This window comes from Diadema setosum, chromosome 18 (genome assembly GCF_964275005.1).
Source record: "Diadema setosum chromosome 18, eeDiaSeto1, whole genome shotgun sequence".
NCBI lineage: Eukaryota > Metazoa > Echinodermata > Echinoidea > Diadematoida > Diadematidae > Diadema > Diadema setosum.
Genome location: NC_092702.1, coordinates 28,493,049 through 28,511,757, shown reverse-complemented (window position 1 = coordinate 28,511,757; position 18,709 = coordinate 28,493,049). Strand labels below are relative to the sequence as shown.

Here is an 18,709-nt window from a genome sequence, read left to right as displayed (position 1 = left end):
ACAATATTTCTGATTCCCCTGACCTGCCACTGTGCACACATAATCTACACAAGTGTGATCCAAAACATACTTTGTGAACATTGTTTTAAGAGTGATAGTTACAAGATAAAATGCTACTACATAATGTGATGTTGACAGATTCTTGTTTTCCCCCCTTGTGTCATACTCTCAGAAATAGGTGTGACGATGCAATGTGCCACATAAATAATATTCAAAGGCAAACTCTTGCAAACAGGAGTCTGTGGCATAACCATGTCATAAATTATGCTGAATGTCTCAATGCCATCCTTCTACAGACTTTTATACATCAAACAAAAGAAAGCTCAATTAGTCAAAAAGAGAGCAAATCCATCACATCTCTCAAAAGCATCAGTTTCATTCATTAGCGTATTTGTACACCTCCAAACTGTCAGCCACCTTCTCAAACGGATCATACGGCCTGGTGTGGAAAATACACACCAACTGAGGCTGAAGCAAAAATATTCCTGCTTTCTGACTCGTTTCAGCTTGTACAGGAGAGGTTAGAAATGAGAAATATGACACCTCTCACACCACATAGACTGTGGGATGACAACAATAAAAAAAAAAAAAGTGGTTCAAATATCTCAAAAAGAGTTAATACCCAATGTCTCTACCAACATGTATACCCTGTCAAGTAAGCATTGCCTAACATACACCTACATACTATGTATGCGCGCGCGCACACACACACACACACACACACACACACACACACACACCCCCCCCCCCCAAAAAAAAAAAAAAAAAAAAAAATATTCCAGACCTTCAAATGCATGGCATTCTGTTCAAAATGAGGAAATATCATTGAACATGAACACATACAAACCCCAAATCTTTAAGCACACGAAACTGAACAGGGAAATAACAAAATAACATGAATCCACACAAACTCAACATCTTCCTCCAACACGCCCTTCTGTGGCATTGTCTTGACTACTTTCATGACATGTCCTCGCTCTAGATAGATTTGACCCCTGGCGACAGTGACTGCTCAGAGCCGGTATCTACCGCCTCAGGGCCCGAGCCGAGGGCATTCTCTGCAACAGCCTAATGAGTGCGCAGTCTTCACATCATGATACCAAGCTCTCCTCCACACGATGAGGCCATAGATTATGACAGAGACCCAGGGTCATGACAGGCAGACATGGGTATGCATACTGGGAATGGTGATGGTGGTCGTCGTCGTGGAGATAGGGAGGAAAAGCGTGGGGAAGAGAGGTTGTGGTGGGTTTTTTTTTTTTTTTTGGGGGGGGGGATAATGAAAGTGATATTAATACTGGAAGCAATTAAGTTGGCAACCATAAATCAGAGCCTGGTTAATTGCATATATGCCAACTGGGGCAGGCTATAGTACGGACAATTAAAACCATTATCCAGCGTAGGCAGCCTCCACACTGGAGAAGAAGGAGGAGTGGAGATGTGGTCTCCTCTCAATGAAATTTATCATATTTTTGTTCTGCATGACAAAACATAAAATCTAAGTGATGTATAGAGCTGCCTAAACATTATCTGTGAAATGTGACATAGTCAAAGAGTGTGCCATGCTGTAAAAGGATTACGCCTCACATGGTGACTGTGACATGTTATAAAAGGATCATGTTACGCATGGTGACAGTGATGATGAGATCAGTGATTGTGATGATGCTCCTGATAAGAATGCAGATGGTTAACTATGATTATAATGAGATCTATGAAGCAGGACCTACATGTGATCACTACATATCCTTTCATGAAGAGGAAAAAAGAAATCTAGACTCAAAGCAAACCAACACCACCGACATATACAATGGCAGTAGGGTTTACATGCTTCCATCACTCACTTCAACAATGACTGAAATGCTACGCATTCAGTCCAATGTAGCACAAAGAGATAAGAGCAACTGAACCACATCGCATGGGATGGTCTTCCAATCCAGATATCACAATACCCTAAATCTTACAAAAGATAACCTAAACATTTACCCAAACTGCTTCCCAAACAGGCACTCTTGAGCTTTTTCCACATCGCAGCACACAGAGACAAACAAACATGCTATCTGTTGTGGGAGATTGGGAACAGAAGAAAGAGACAGCATTGTGTCATGTCCAACAATCAGGGGATCTTGGTGAGTTGAAGAGGAGAGGAAGGGGAAATATGAGAACCAAATGAGTGTCAGACAAAAGGAAAAAGCTCAATCTCATATCATCTTGATGGCAGGCGAAATCAACCTCCTCCTCCCCCCCCCCCTCTTTTCGTCTGGTTATGACAGTGACAAGATGTATGGCCCTCGGGCAAAAACATTATGGCAGCCTAAGTAGGAGAATACGAGGAAATGGTTCAACGTTCTTGCGCATCGTCTGCTCCGCTCCAAAATCTCTGAGACGGAGATGAAAAATGTGCTGCAGCGGCTCCGAAGAGGCGATTCATGCTCTGTGGTAATATCCCAAGCGAGACACGCGGGAGATATCATCCCCGATCTGTATCCCCCACCCCTTTTTCTCCTCCTTCAAGCTCTGCCAAGTCAAAAAAAAAAAAAAATGCTCTCTGTCTGATGATGATACAACATGGAAGATGAATACTAGCAGACAGACTGGCTACATTATGGGTCAACCAAAACTGGAGATACTGAATACCAAAATGCTCTTGTAATGTGGTCTTTGTGGCAAATGTCAGGCAGTCTTAGCTATCAGCCTTTCTTACATTTCAACCAGGGAAATGACAAGGTCACTGGGACGACTTGAAAGAACAGTTAAAAGTTACGTGATACGCTCACTGCTGAAACACCATTTGCGGGCAGCATGGAATTTATCAAAATCAAAGGAGACATCTGATGTGTATCATTGAAGACTGATCAATAATTACTGATAAATGCTGTTGTAATTTTTACAACTTTTCAGATGCAAAGAGATTGATCATATTGTGACACCAGCTTTAATGTCAAATTAACAAAAATGAGCCCGCAAATATTTTCAGCTTTTTCCTGTCTACAAGGTTATATGGCTTCATATTCACATTTAAGCACCAAACCCATCATCTATAGCACTCTTTTAATCAGCAAAATGATGCGACATACAGTACTGGCAGTATGAGAAATGACAGTTATACATGTGTAACTGCTGAAGGCATTCACAACTTGCTGTCAGGCAATCAAATTTGATATCCCCTATCCATCTCCCCCCCCCCCCAAAAAAAACCAAACAAACAAACAAAACAAAAACAACCACAAGAAATACAGAAGAGACCTTGTGAAGTTCAGCACAAATCTTACCAATATTCTGTTGAATATTTTCAACCATAGCTAAACTGAACATAAAAAAAAAAAACCAGAACAGAACCAACGAGAAAAACCAAGTGCTCATTTGGTTGTGTGAACATTTCTCTCTATCTTCCCTGTCAAGTTTCCTCCTAGATTGTTGACTGGATACCAGAGGGGTCCTCCTGTGAGGTCACATGTTTGGGATGGCATCCCTTGCAGCTGGCTGCCCGTTTACTGGCCAGACAGGAGAAACCCTGAGATGATCTATAACCTCATCATCTTCCTTTCCCTACTCCTCCTCCTCCTCTTTCTTTTTCTTCTCCTCCTCCTCCTCCTCCTCCCATCTCCCACTGAGTGGCATTCAAGTTATCTCAAGTATTCCATCTCCTTTGATGTCCAGCATGGAAAACAGGACCTTGGCCCAAAATGGGGCTTAAGCTCGGAGCAAAAAGGTCATACTTCATTATGATTTTCATTTCCTCTTCCTCCTAAACTCCCTCATGAAAAAGAAAAAAAAAAAGACAAAGTGAAAACATATAATGTAGCATGGCACATTGCCTTATAATTCAACCAAGACAAGCATTTGTTACCATGCCTAACCCGAAAGAAACCTCTTTGATAACTTGGCCTTCGCGAGCATAGATAGCCACTGTCATTTCTGTTCCTTATTCACCTGAAAACAAGCAGACTTTGCAGTGGTACATGTATCTCTGCAATACATGTGACCGACATGGTAAGCCAGCCACTGACTACCAACATACTGCACAGTGATTCTTGATAACACAAGGCGGTCTTGATAAAATGGACAGATTTACCAAGCGTTGTGGATGGGGTGGAGAGTATACAGGTCAACAAACTAGTTCATTCCCCCTCTACTCACGTGTTGCCTGGGAAAACAAAATCCTCTATGAAAACTTAAACCTCAACCAGTGCATTGTGTACCGCGAGATAAGCTCCACAAATATTGACACTTATTTATGTACTTGGAGCTCTGTTGGACTGCAATATTTGCCTATCCTTGGTAACATTACATATGTTCAAGATATACACAAAATTAGGAAATCAATGAACAAAAACATGTCAATGAGACATATTTTGTAGTGTTGTTCTTTAAACGAATTACATGGGTGGACCAATATTCACAAAACTGACAACTCTTTGCCTCTTGTTATATAAATGTACTGTTTATCATAGCATAGATTACAAATTATCAACTTATTTTTGGGAAAAGTGGTAATACTTTTCATTCTAACAATGCAGTTCTCAATGTGAATTGAAACACTTGAACTATTGTCCTACAAATCCCAGTTAACAAAATATAATTGCAAAATACATGTTTAATATAGCATGAATGCATACTGTGGATATTATATCATGTTTCTGATAATTTTGTGTACAACCAAAAAGAATTCACCAACCAGGAATGCAATTTAGATGGAGTGATGACATCATCACTAATATCACATGTTCTACAAGCAAATGCTCTAGCTTGTTAAGGCAACCACACAAACTTTGGGCTAATTTCTTGAAAGAGCTGTTCTGGAAATTTCCCCTACCCTATCCAGAGTTGCAAGCTGATTCAGATGCGCTTATTGAGCTACAACAACTGGAAATTGAAACCAGTGAGAGCAAGGCTCTCCTCTCTAGGTGCACTCTGACGAAGCTAAGGCAGTTTATGTTGAGAGAGGACAAATGGATGTGAGGTCATTTGTCAGTCAGTCCCGTCTGCATAATTTTCTGTAAGTGATAGGGTGTAAGTGAGAGGATGTCCGTGCCTGTAAACACCCTACTGAAGAGACAGTTAGACCAGGTGCAGACCACTCAGTTCCACGTAGGTAAAGAGCATGGTATATATTTTGCTCTCTCCCTCTCTCTCCTTCACTCATACACACGCAAACACACACACACACACACACTTTTTTTTTTTATAATATTCTTTTATTTGAGTTTCATTCAATGTGAAATCCATATTAACAATAAAATTAATACATCCACCAACAAAAAAAGAAAGCAGCTGTATTCTTCTTTCTTGTGCTGCTAAATCATTTTTCAAACATACAGTACAATATATTGATTCTTTTTACCAAATCATACCCTGTTTTTATAAGGAAATGACATAAAAATCTACATAATTCTCAGAAAAAGCTATTTTGATCAGCCTAATCAAGCCAATCCGAATGTGCCTTATCACTCACACAACGACAAAGAAATGTGTGCTACTCAATCACTTTTTCACTGAACTTCCATTTTTTTTTCTTCTTTTTTTTTTTTTTTTTTCTTTTTTTTTGGCAGAGCACACACTATATACATAAATATATCAGATAAAGTATAACTCTTAAAGGGAAAAAAAATCTTGATCAACTTCATCAGATTGCTCAATATCCACTTCATTATATAAATTCTCTTACACTCTTTTGAGAATACAGCAGTTCCTAAAACATATAAAAAAAGCATTATTTACTTAACCGAACAAAACTCATCTTTTTTTTCCATCTAACCTATCAACCACCCCTCCCCCCCCCCCCCCCCCCGTACAAGCACAAAATAACCACATGTGTATATCATCAAAACAAACCATATTCCTGCCTGACCCCTTAACCATTATTCTACCATTGCCTAACTACATCTACCTAACCCTAACCATCCCCACTATTTCCCCGCTAACCATTACTCTACTCTAACCTAACTACATCTACCTATAACCCTAACCATCCCCACCTATTTCTCCACTAACATACCCCCCCCCCCCCCCCGTAGCCTTCCCGCACACACACACACACACACACACACACACACACACACCAGATTGAATCATTAATCAGGATGTTGATCCTCCATTGTCTTATTTTCAAATGACCTGCAGAATCTTCTTACTTGTGAATCTTGTCAAGCCATATTAATCCATGGAATATACTACTTTACATACACTTCAAACAATTTAAAAGAATTCTACATAGAGAATTCTAATGGGAGAACAAAAATGTGAGTAAACAAGGGAAAGAAATTCAATTGTTTTGCGATGCTTTTGACTAAAATTCTGCATTCCTCTCATTTGTAAATCATGGCATCACTATCTCATGTAACAGGCCTATTACTACACACAGTATGATTCTTTATATTTTATTTTCCCCCAAAGGATTTAACTAAAATTATGACACTAATACATCTTATTTTAGTTGTTTGGTTTTTTTTACTTTGCAAATTCAGATTGGTTGGATAATCACGCATATGGAGAAAAGATGAAAGTATAATTGAAAAATGTGTCTTCATCAGAACTACTCAACAGTATGATAACAATGTGTAACAGTGTTCACAACTGGATTCTTGTAAAAGTCAAGGTTATGCGAGGATTATGATCTGCTTCCAATATGGGACCCATGACAGGAATATACAGGCCAGAGTCTCTGCTTACTTTGCTTGGCTCATCAGAATACAGTATCACTGCAGTTATTTTCTGCCACTGAGCTTTTAGGCAAACAGGTGTACATGTGTTATGAGTCATATAAACCCTATTTCCCCTTTTCATTCTGGTCCCTCGAACAGGTTAAACTGTCAAAGTCCTTTTCTTGTCTTTTTTTTGTTCATTAAAAATGAATCGATACTTCTACTGCTGCTGCTACTATCACTACTACAAACTATAGTTATTATTGTCTATCTTGTTATCATTAGCACAAGACGCTAGATAACCCATTAGCCCAAGAGAATTGCTCTCAATGTCAGACAAGCTGTAGGGCCTACATAGTATACTGTATATGTAACCATGCATAAATATCATGTTCATAGTTGTGAATGAAAATATGAAAGAGCATTCATTATATGACTAGCAGCACTGTAGAGTCAATGTACCAAAAACGTCCTGACAAACATTATCACGCTTGGTGCTTGCTTCCAGTATTTGCCTCACTTGGCTGAGTTATGAGAGTGAATGTTACAAAGCAAGCACATTTACCTCTAATTACTCTACCCAGGCGTTCATATCAGATTCATTACAGTGGAAATGATACGGCAAATCAAATTCCTACGAGGATATCTTTTTTCCCCTCCCAATACCCGATCTCCATTCTAACCAACACCCCCCCCCCCCCTTTCTCTCTCTCTCTCTCCTATGAAAGTAGGTCATCATGGCTGTCCACATTACCATAGTGATATGCAATTTGCCTGCCAGAAGAATTCCCCCTGGTAGTGGTGATGCAACCAGGATGGGACTTCAGCGTTGACATTTACAGGGCTGGGAAATGCGGAAGCGTGTTTATATCCAATACAGCCATGCTGGTTGTTATTCTAGTTACCGGTTTCGGGGTATTCCATATTTAGCATACACCAGGGTCTGGCTTGTTTATCAAGTATGTATAACATTACCATCCTGTGCCATCCATCAATCCATGTCCTTTGTTTTTGTTGTTGTTGTTTTTTTTCTTTTTTTTTTATACAAACCAAAGGAGACACACTATCCCCTCCACATAAACACACACATACACAAATACATACACTGTACCCACAAACCCATCGAAATGAATATCAATGACAATGGCAAGAATATATGACACATACAGTTTTATCCAAATACTGAACTGGATTGCAGACATCAATCCTGGTCTAGATGTTAATTTCCATTTTATAAAATATGATCACAGCAGTGTCCAATGATGTCCCTGATCCATAGAAGAGTAAATTGATAAGGAAAATTACAACCCACTTATCAAAGCACATTCTAGACAGAGGGGAGCATTATAAGTCTTGGTTTGAAATGCAGAAAAATGTATGAAATTTCTTTAAACAAAAATAGCAATCATAAAACACATCTACACCTCAACCGAAATGGTGAAAGCAGACAATGTCAGAATAGCTTTGAGGACATAAAGAAACACAATAGGCCTAAATCTGAGAAAACACTGTAAAGATGTGTGAGGAAAGATGAAAAACAAACTTTTATTCATCAACAAAGTCAAACTTTTTCTTATTTTTCTTGAAATAATGGGCAGCTCTCACAGCTCCTATAAGTGTTGAATTTGCCATTAAAACATTCCACTACTTAGATATGAAAGAGGGCGAGTGCAATGAAAGAGTTCACTTCAATGCCTTATGTCAAGAATTAACAAACACATCCCAAAGGAGAAATATGTCAATTCAAGAGCGCACTGAACAGCAACTTACCAGGTCGGTAAAAGTTCAAACAAAATCAAAGGTCAAGTGAGGAATAGGCCTACATCTTCTTTTCATTCTCGGTCAAACACTGTATTTGAGAAATAAAGCAAGCAAGTTGTAATCCTATATTGTAACAGTGAGGGCACGGGCTTCTTCAATATGCACTCCAATATCCTCATTTTAGTCAATATCGTCCTCTCAAAATACTTCAGAAAAGCTCTCTGACAAAGTTATCCCATGCCAACCTTACCGTGGTTTTATTTGTGATGAAAACTAAGACCTCCACACCAGCTTATCATTTTCCAGTCATTCCTAATACTGGTAAGCGTTTCGCATATGGGGAAAAGATACAAGTTGCCACTCTTGCAGAAAAAGAATCTCTGGTTTTCATGCATAATTCAAGTCGTTGCAACAGGCAAACTGGAGGAAAAGACTCAATTGCATGCAATCCCACCCCGCGGCTCTAATGCATGCATTATTATCTTCTAGTCCATCCCAATGCTGCGGGGATGGACTAGAAATTGTGCGAACTTCTGAGTAAAGGAGAACGAACTCGACTGGAGAAAAAGGGTCATGTGGCATGAAAGCACTGAATGAAAGGAAATAAAAGCAAGACATCAATGAAAATTTGAGTGAAATTAGGCAAGCACCGAGGACATTGCAATGTTTCTTTCAATGTGGGCAAGCCGCCTCACATGGCATCCCCATGGGAATGTGGACAAAACCTTCCATGGCACAAGGCTGTTCCATCACTCTCTATGGCCCCTCATGTGCTCTGCACAGGGAATCAAATTCTATCACACCTACTGCATGTTAACAAAAAGACAAAATGTACACACATGAAATAGATGACAGTTTTCCATATCAGTTCCCCTTGAGACATATCCCAGGATGCTTTATGTTCCTGTGCCAAAACATTACTTGTGTAGTAACAGCACTTCTGTGTTCTAAACGGAAAGATAATTCTACAAAGAGGTAATCTGCTGCCTGCTCAGAATGCCGCCTGCTTTGGACCATGAAGTTGAGGTTTGTCTACGACATTGTGCTTTTCTACCGAGTTCAAATTAGAAAAACATGAGCAATCTGCCCGATTCTCCCTGATTATTTTAGATTCAGGTGATTATTATTCAAGACCTATTTTTTTCCTTTTGTGAAAAAAAAGAAAGATTTCTTTTCCTTTTTTCTCTCCACCTCCATCTCAGCACACACATAGATATGCAAAAACACACTCAAAGAACCTTTCCCCTCATCAATTCTGAAACACACAAAATCATATAGTGTGAAGTGTTTTATACCCCTTTCAGGTAATCGCGGTTCAATTATCCGCATCCAAATAATGCGGATGAAGTAGTCAAAAATCGCGTTCATATATCCCATGAAGTGCGCACTACTTTTACGAGCACCCGTTCATATAATGGTGCGAGTTATTTGTGCGAGTTATTTGTCATGGTTACTGCGCACGCCTCTATAATGACGTAATGTTTCCGGTGAATATCCTCACGTGTATGCACACTTCTCGCGCGCTCAAGCTCAGCAATCAGCGGTTGTGCGGGAAATCGAGTGACCTTTGACCGAACTGTGGAATGTTAGTGCGGATAAGTCGTAAAACGCGTTCATGTATTCTCGATCTACTCCTCATGCTGCAATTATGCGCATAATAGCAGCATAAAAATAATGCGCACTTTTCTACTCCTCTCCCGTTCATGTAATCGAAATTTTACGACTTGTGCTCCTATTATCCGCATCCACGATTACCTGAAAGGGGTATTAAAAGCCAATGGCTAGGCCCTTCTAACTCAGCACCAATGGAAAGATTATTTATTTTTCTTCATCATCGATCAACCTTCACTCACAGCAGACAAAGAGGACATGGTTGCTGGAGAGACTTGCCACGAATTCAGCTTATCATAGTCATTTCCTCTCCAATGACTCTATCGGCTTGGGAAAGGCAATAAAATGACAGGGTGTAAATTATGAAATGTTTTCTTTTTGGGGTAAGGTCATTTTTCAAGAGGCAAGGTATGAAGTTCTTGAAAGGGCACCAAAGATGTCAATGGCCGTACAGTGAATCTAAGAGGGCCTTGGCCTTGGTCTTGGTGGCTTTGGATTAATCTGAGCTTCAAATTCTTCACTCCTTTCCAAACAATAAAGCCAACATTTCTTGAAAGTGCATATACCAGATGCAGCTCTACTGAGACAACACTCAAATGACTATGTAATAACCCTCCTTGCATTTCATCCACTAAACAGCACATTTGAATTTGATGCCATTTTTTCTTTTTTCTTTTTTTTTATATCCAGAGTTATCAAGTAGAAATTGGCCAGTTTGATTAAATTTTTTTTTTTTTTTTTTTTTTTTTTTAGCCCCACCGTTGGTACGGGACTAAGCAAAAATTATAAGTGTAAAAAGCCCTTCAGTGTCACACATAGCCTAGACAGCAGAACTGTTCATGGATTAAACCAATTTCATTCAGAAATACTATTCAAAATCACTATAATACATTTTGAAGAAAAAAAAAATCATAAAAAGTATTATTTTTATTGTTGTAATTACGGAAGAAAAAGGTCATTATTATGGGTGACTGGGCATTGGGATCATTATCATCGACTGCTATAACACTTTATGCACCCACAGGGTTAAACTAGAGATCACTTACTCGTGTCAGGAGATCATGCCCCGTGATGACAGCTGTGAACCACTGTGTGGTTGATCCCAGGCGGTAGACTTTGACACGTATTCCCGTCAGCTGGTAGGGGCCGTGCATCAACACGTACTGCTCCTTCTGCTCATGGAGCCATTTCTGCGTCTCGTCACGGACGTCCGGATAGCGCGAGAAGATGGGCGTCACACCCGACTTCAGGTTCTCATCCTGAAAGATACGAGCCAAAAAGAAACGCTACTTAATGAGAGAAGTCAGAGGGAGCAACGCTGCTCACACATCATTTGTCGGAACATGCATCAATCTAATATCACTGCATTCGTATGTGGTCAGGTATAGTTGAAGTCAAATGTGATTTTCAAAAATCCTTTTTAGGCTTCTTTTTCGAAAGGCATCTCTCATGTTGATGGAATTAAGCATCCACCAATATATATCAACTCAACTCTAATAGCATAATCTAACTGCAATGCCCATTTGATGAAATGCAAATGGGAGCCTGAGAAACATTAGAGGAAGATTGACTAATTCCTCAGCCTTCAGACTTGCAAATTCAAATCCAATAATCTTGCATGACCTCAGTCTAAACTCCATGAAGATTGGTGTGCAAGATCAGCCATCATTCTTCCTAAAATTATAATTATCTAAATGCAACACAGCAGACTTTTAACTGCCAGAAGAATTTCCTATCACCCCCCCCCCCCCCCCCCCGCCGAGTCAACAACAGGTCAGCAGTGTGCAGAAATGTCTCATGAATTAAACCTCAAATGACATCTCCCCTAACAGCTAAATGTCAAGATGGCCACCTTTCAGAGGGACCCCCCCCCCAGCTCTGTTTGACACAAGTTGCATTCACACATAAAATTTGTCTCTTGTACTGTGATGCCAAAATTGAGTTTGTTTGCCACTGAAAAAAGAACAAAATCACTTGACTAAAAATATGAAATGCTTTGAATCTCCAGGGTGCATAAGCCTAAACAATGACATGAGCATGACCCGAGTTGAGTCTGAAGTGGTGAATTGCATTAGTGGATTGAAAAAAATAATGTTCTCTTATTTTCCTTCTTTTTTTTTTGGGGGGGGGATGGCAAGCAATTCATACACTGTGCAGGGCAGATTATTGCAACTTTAAAAAAAAAAAAATTCCAGCTGGACAGATTTTCACATCACAAGCATATCACTTTTAACACAGTTAACAATTTTTTGTATGTTAACACAAACAAATAAGTAATTTTCTCATAGCATGATATAAATTTTCAGAATCCATGAAATTTTAATGTGTGTGAAAGGGTCAAGTACCCCATTTTTACAAAGCCTACACAAGTCAAGGCTACGAGATATGGGGAGGGGGGGATGTTGGGTAGCAGGGAAACAGCAGTAGTTGTTGTTCAGTTTCCTGATTTTTAAAGGGGTCCCTTTTTTCCCCCTGAAGTAACAATGTGACCGCACAAACAGCCCTGGCTGTGGCAGGGAAACCCCTTGACCCCAAGCCTTGGCTGTTGTTTAGATAGGCTCCATTCAGGAGTATCCACAGGGAGTGCTGAAGGTGCAAGCTACACCGCATGCCAGCAGAGCATCAATTCCAGACTGCAGGGCTGCACTTGGCAACGAGGAGGGGGGGGGGGGATGGATTTCTGGGCCATCTCCTGTTAGACACATGGGTGTGGGGGATGAGAGAAGTGAGGGGAAAGCAGACCGATAGAGAATGACAATGAGAAAAGAAAGAGAAAGAGAAAGTGAAACAGCTCTATTTCAAAATGCCACCCCACAGTGCTTGGATGTGTTATACACAGACCAGAATAATTTTGGGATCCTCACAAAACCTTCATAATTTGATATTTCCATGACATGCCCATAAAACAAATCTGTCTCCCCCACCCATATGAAGAGTTCATTATATTCCATAGGCCTACTTCTTAAAGGACAAGTTCACCTTCATATACATGTGGATTGAGTGAAGGCAACAATATTAGTAGAACACATCAGTGAAAGTTTGGGGAAAATCCGACAATCAGTTCAAAAGTTATGAATTTTTAAAATATCTGTGCAATCACTGCTGTAGGAGAAGACTACTACAGCGTATGATGTCACATGCCTACAACGATATAAGGAAAATAAAAAGAGAATTTCATAAAACTTGACTTTTTGAATAAAGTGCACATTTATTCGATTTGTTACTGACTTATGTTAGGGGTAATATTATTCCCCCTGACTTCTGAAAGGGAGATATTTCTAAAATATCTGTGCAATCACTGCTGTAGGAGAAGACTACTACAGCGTATGTCACATGCCTACAACGATATAAGGAAAATAAAAAGAGAATTTCATAAAACTTGACTTTTTGAATAAAGTGCACATTTCTTCGATTTGTTACTGACTTATGTTAGGGGTAATATTATTCCCCCTGACTTCTGAAAGGGAGAAGTCGAGTGTTCTTTTACTATATGAGAAAAGTGAGTTTATCTTGAATTTTCTTTATACTTTCTTTATATCGTTGTACTCATATGACATCACAAGCTATAGTAGTCTTCTCATCCAGCCGTGACTGAGCAGAAACTTCAAAAATTCATAACTTTTGAACGGATTGTCCGATTTTCCTTAAACTCTCATTGATGTGTTCTACTAATATTGCTGCATTCACTCAACCCACATGTCTATGAAGGTGAACTTGTCCTTTAAAAGGTTCAACAGCATCATGACTGAAAAGTCTCTTTTGGAAAAATGAGCGGTAGGGGGATAAGAGAGATAGAGGGGCCTACAACTAGCTACATTATCTGCCACCTATCAGGTCAGACAAAGAACATTTCTTGTGGTCATATGCCACTAGCTTGGCAGGGGTGCAGTGGTTGTGAATTATCCATGGGAGAACTTGATTGGCATGGATGACACCAGGCAGCTAGGAAAGACTGCAATGTAAATGGATGGCGAGAAAGGGAACAAGCAGGAGCTGTCCAAGGTCATAAATCCTGCTTCATTAGTTGCCAGCCCACTATTTACCATCAGGCAAGACTGCATCCCTCCCCACCTGGCTTGCCTCTATGGAATCTTCCCCTGACTGGGTGGATGCGAGATAAAACAAAAGATGACATCTGGAGAAAAAAAAAATGCTACCAGTTGCTGCAATTTCAATGTACACAAAGATTGACTTCTTTTCAATGTCTGCACACTCAGCTTCCACCCAATATTCTGGCTTCTTTCTGGCTTCACTCACGGAAAGCCAACACCTCCCCCCAAAACCAAGAAGATTTGTGCCGCAGAACAGCACTCCCTCTCTGCTGGAAAATGACTGACCTCGGGTGTCACTGCAGACGATGGCACGTACGTCGCCTAAAATGAGCCCAGAGCCCAGTCTGATTGGAAAGTGACTCAAATATCAAGAGCATGTGTGCACATAACCCATTCCTACCATTTTCTTAAGGGGGGGGGGGGGGGGGGAGGGCTGGGGATTTGGAGGGAGGGGTGCAGGAGATGAAAGGAAGTGACTGTAATACAGCGTGTTTATACTTTCTACGCACACACTTTTTGCCTCTCACATGAATTGAGTCACAAACTAGCAGAGGAGCAAGGTGTCTTACATACAAGCAGAACTCAAAGAGCAAATCTGGAAGGCAGCTACTAGAAAACAGAGAGGAAAATAAGAAAATTAAGAGAAAAAGCATGAATGATTAAAACAGATAAACTGATAAACTACTAGCATATCCTGTTAACCTCTATGTGCCATAACACAACAAAGCTCATGTCACTGTTGGAGTGACAAAACCTTGTGTATCTCAAAATCAGACAGCATAGATTTGAAGAGGATGTTACTCAACTGATTATCTGGCAATTGATCCATAAACGGTGATTTGCACCATAATTTGACCTACAAGGTCTTGCCATCCCAGCAACAATAAAAGCCCTATGATTATTCTTCCATCAACATAGAGAACTACAGAAATTTTTTTTCCTACAACAGATCACAGGGTAGCAATGATTTACAATAGAGTCATGAATGCCCAATATGCTGAATCAATTTAGAGGAAAAAACAACACATAGGGAGAAAGACTGCAACAAAGAGAAGGGGTGTTGATGTATATCAAACTACAGAAGAATCAAGGCTTTTTGTGCCACATGAGACATGACCTGTATGACCACAGGCAAGCATTTACCAAGGATCCACATGAAACTTGAACCAGACACAATACCTCTGTTCCTTGATCAGTCAGTCCGCAGCGTCGTATGCTAATGAGCAAATCCACCGAATTTATTCCACGCGCAGGAATTCTGCGCATGTGTCTGGCGACGAGGCTTTTCGTCGACGCAAAATGTATATCCCCAACATCGCTCGTTGTTACGTTGCCATGAACCTGTTTCCGGAGCCGTGACCGGGTAAGTCTTGCAGTCCAATAAAAGACGATTAATTCCATACTTTTTTTAGCCGAATTTGGCACTTTTTGAGGGAGATACAATGGATATAAGAAGCTGCTTGCGATAGAATCTGATTTTGACATGCACTGATATATTGCTGGATCCTGACCCATCTACAACTCCTATGGTTATTTTAATCAGTTATTTGAATAGATGAGATTCTAGCGGAAATTTTGATACCAGCCTCATTTTGGCTCAAAAATAAACGAAATGATCAAAATTGCACCCAAAGTCGAAGCAAATTTCCGAAAATATTGGTTTTGCGATGCCATCTGTATGCATGTAGGGTCACGTGACCTTCACGTTAACGAGAATTCCGGACTCGATTTTGTCTCTGCAGTGGCAAGTTTTGATCGCGCACGCACTGGCCGTAGTCCCGTATGTACAATTAGATGTCCTGTTCTGTAAAATAGTCGTCCACGGTATCGTATCACAGCTAGCGCTACTTAGTACTGGCACTACTGGTTAGAACTAAAAGTACAGAGATCGATATAGATCATGACAGAGTACGATCTACTAGTAAAATGTACATGACATCAGTCAATTTCCCTTGTTGTATTTGGCATAGACCCTGCACTATTTTATTATCATTATTATCATTATTTTTAATAGAACTAACAGTTAAGTTCTACATTCTATAGTTTGATGAATTCAAAATACATGGTATGGGAATATGTACAATCATAATAATGTACCACCTCATACTAGTCATACTATCACAGTCGTAGCATTAGCATTTTGACAATTTGAATACAATGGGGTGATGTACCAATGTTTTTGTGACAAATGAAATATTATTTACTTCTGGTTCTACTGTGTTTTAATAGACGTAGACTTGACAAATGCATGTTTCGTATACTACGTTCATGCCAAATGTCATTTTATTTTCATCTCAATTGTTGCTATTTCACTTTTTTCTTTTGCCTCTTTGTAAAATTTCTATAATGATCTTTGAACAATAGAAAGACAATGCTCTCCTTTATGAATGCCATTGGAATTGAACTGTATAAATTCCAGTTGTATACATTTTTGCAATTAGTTTCATTCCTGACAAATATTTAGAATAATTATAATTGTTGTGTAATTGAATTGTACTGTAGTCCTTCTCAAAGTATATATATTTTTTGAACTCTGAATTAACCTTTCAGCACCAACCCCTTGCGAGATGTGTGCCACAAAAGCAGCTTCTTGCCAAAGGTGTATGAAGACACCAACCAAACACCATCTCCTGCCCCAAGCCAACAATGCCCCACCAAGCCAGCCACTGCGGGGACACCAACCCAGTCAGCTCCTGCTCTACGCCAAGAGTGCTCAAGAGACAGAACATCCAAGCGTGTGACCCTCCCGCAGGAACTGGTAAATTGGATACAGGATTGCATCTGTAAATTATAATTCTTGCTCTTTTCAACTTGCACTCAAGTTCCTCAAACAGGGATTAATAAATTGAAATTTTAGTTGGTACAGTTGTATTGTAAATTTTTGTTAATGATTATTGAGCAATAGAAAAAGTGTAATGTTCATATTTAAGATGCCACTGAACGTTAAGTCATGAAATTTAATTGTACACATTTTAAGAGTAGTCAAATGAATTGTGGGCAGTAGCTTGAATGACTGTAATCCTTCTCTGGCTGTCATGTAATTGTAGTTCTTCTTGAAGAATATTTTTTAAACTCTGATTTGCCTTTCAGCACCAACCCCTTACCAGATATGTGCCACAAAAGCAGCTTCTTGCCAAAGGTGTATGAAGACACCAACCAAACACCATCTCCCCTGCCCCAAGCCAACAATGCCCCACCAAGCCAGCCACTGCATGGATACCAACCCAGTCACTGCAGGGATACCAACCCAGTCAGCTCTTGCTCAACGCCAAGAGTGCTCAAGAGATGGAACATGCCGGAAATGCTCCATTACAGCTTGTTTGTATGACCCTCCCGCAGGAACTGGTAAATTGAATGCTGTACAGGATTGCATCTGTAAATTATTATTCTAGTTAAACCCATTTTGTTTGGTCAGTATAACACTCAAGGTGTATCCCCAAGTCAGTAGAATGCTCATGAAGATCAACTGCTGCCCCCTCATTCTGCTCTTAGGTTTCACAGGTTGTAATCATGCTGGGTGAGAACTGTCTGGGCAAATGCCCCAGACATGTCCCACTATTCATGTATCCAGACATCACTCAATATGGCTGCTTTTCAGTTATTCAGGAAAAAATCAGGACTTTTTGGGGATTTACAAGAGACATTGAACAAAGAAGAAATAATGTTGCATATTTAACAAGACAATGTTGATGTAAGAAAAATAAGTGTGTGAATAAGCAGTGCAAATGTAAAAAACAGGGGCAAAATTGTGGTCCTGGTTGTACATGCAGGAATTTTACAAATTTAGATAACCATGTACATGTAATTATGGAAAGTGAAGGTAGTGATAGTGACAATGTAAAATCTAGACACTGCAGATTTGTCTGAAAATGGTATAGCCTTGCTTGCATTGTGATCAAAGTTGCACAAACCAAGCATATGTGCATTTATACCTGTTTACAGAAACTTCTTTTTATTAGGTGATCCGAGTATCCTCTCGGATCACCTTCTGTATCTGTACTGATTCTTTATTCTTCTTCTTTATTTCTTTATTTCTCCCCAAAAGTTGTGCAGAGGTTAGCTCAGAAAGTCCTCTGCCTATCAATTTCAAAATTATACCATATATGCATCATGTCCTAAAGACAACAAATCTAATGCATCATTGTGATCAGTTGACCGTGACGTCACTATGACGTCATTATATGAAAACACATTCTCAATCATATCTCATTAATGGAATAGAATTTTTCAATGAAATTTACGTCACATACATTTCAAATTATGCGCATTCTACTCATGTTCTCAAAATTCAATTTTCTCTTAAAACGTGCGCGTACGCGCGCGTTGAAATATTTGTATGCTCCAATCGAGCTCAAATTTTTTTTGCACACGTTTCAGACCATTTGGAACATTTTTTGAAAAATTAAAAAAATGGGACGGACGCGTACGCGCGCGCGCATATACGCACGCACAGCTCATATGCAATTGAAATTTCCAGTTTTTTCACTTTGATCCGATGTCTGAAATGTAAAGGAATATTTATACCAAGTTTCAAGTCAATCCGACTCAATATGACATCATACGGGCCTGTCAAAGTTGAAATTCCGCGCGCGCGTCAATGGCGATATACAGTGCAACTATGCCAAAAAACTGCCAATTTTAAAT

General features: G+C 39.7%; 1 protein-coding gene and 1 pseudogene across 1 annotated transcript in view; one reads left to right on the top strand and one right to left on the bottom strand.

Annotated features, from left to right (window-relative positions):
- Positions 1–18,709, bottom strand: part of LOC140241725 (probable JmjC domain-containing histone demethylation protein 2C) — a 155,809-nt gene that overhangs the window by 40,188 nt on the left and 96,912 nt on the right. The window contains 3 exon segments of the mRNA XM_072321472.1: positions 2,385–2,400; positions 3,014–3,043; positions 11,056–11,272. Of these exon segments, the coding sequence (XP_072177573.1) occupies positions 2,385–2,400; positions 3,014–3,043; positions 11,056–11,272 (263 nt within the window).
- On the top strand, positions 15,339–17,701 carry LOC140241724 (uncharacterized; annotated as a pseudogene).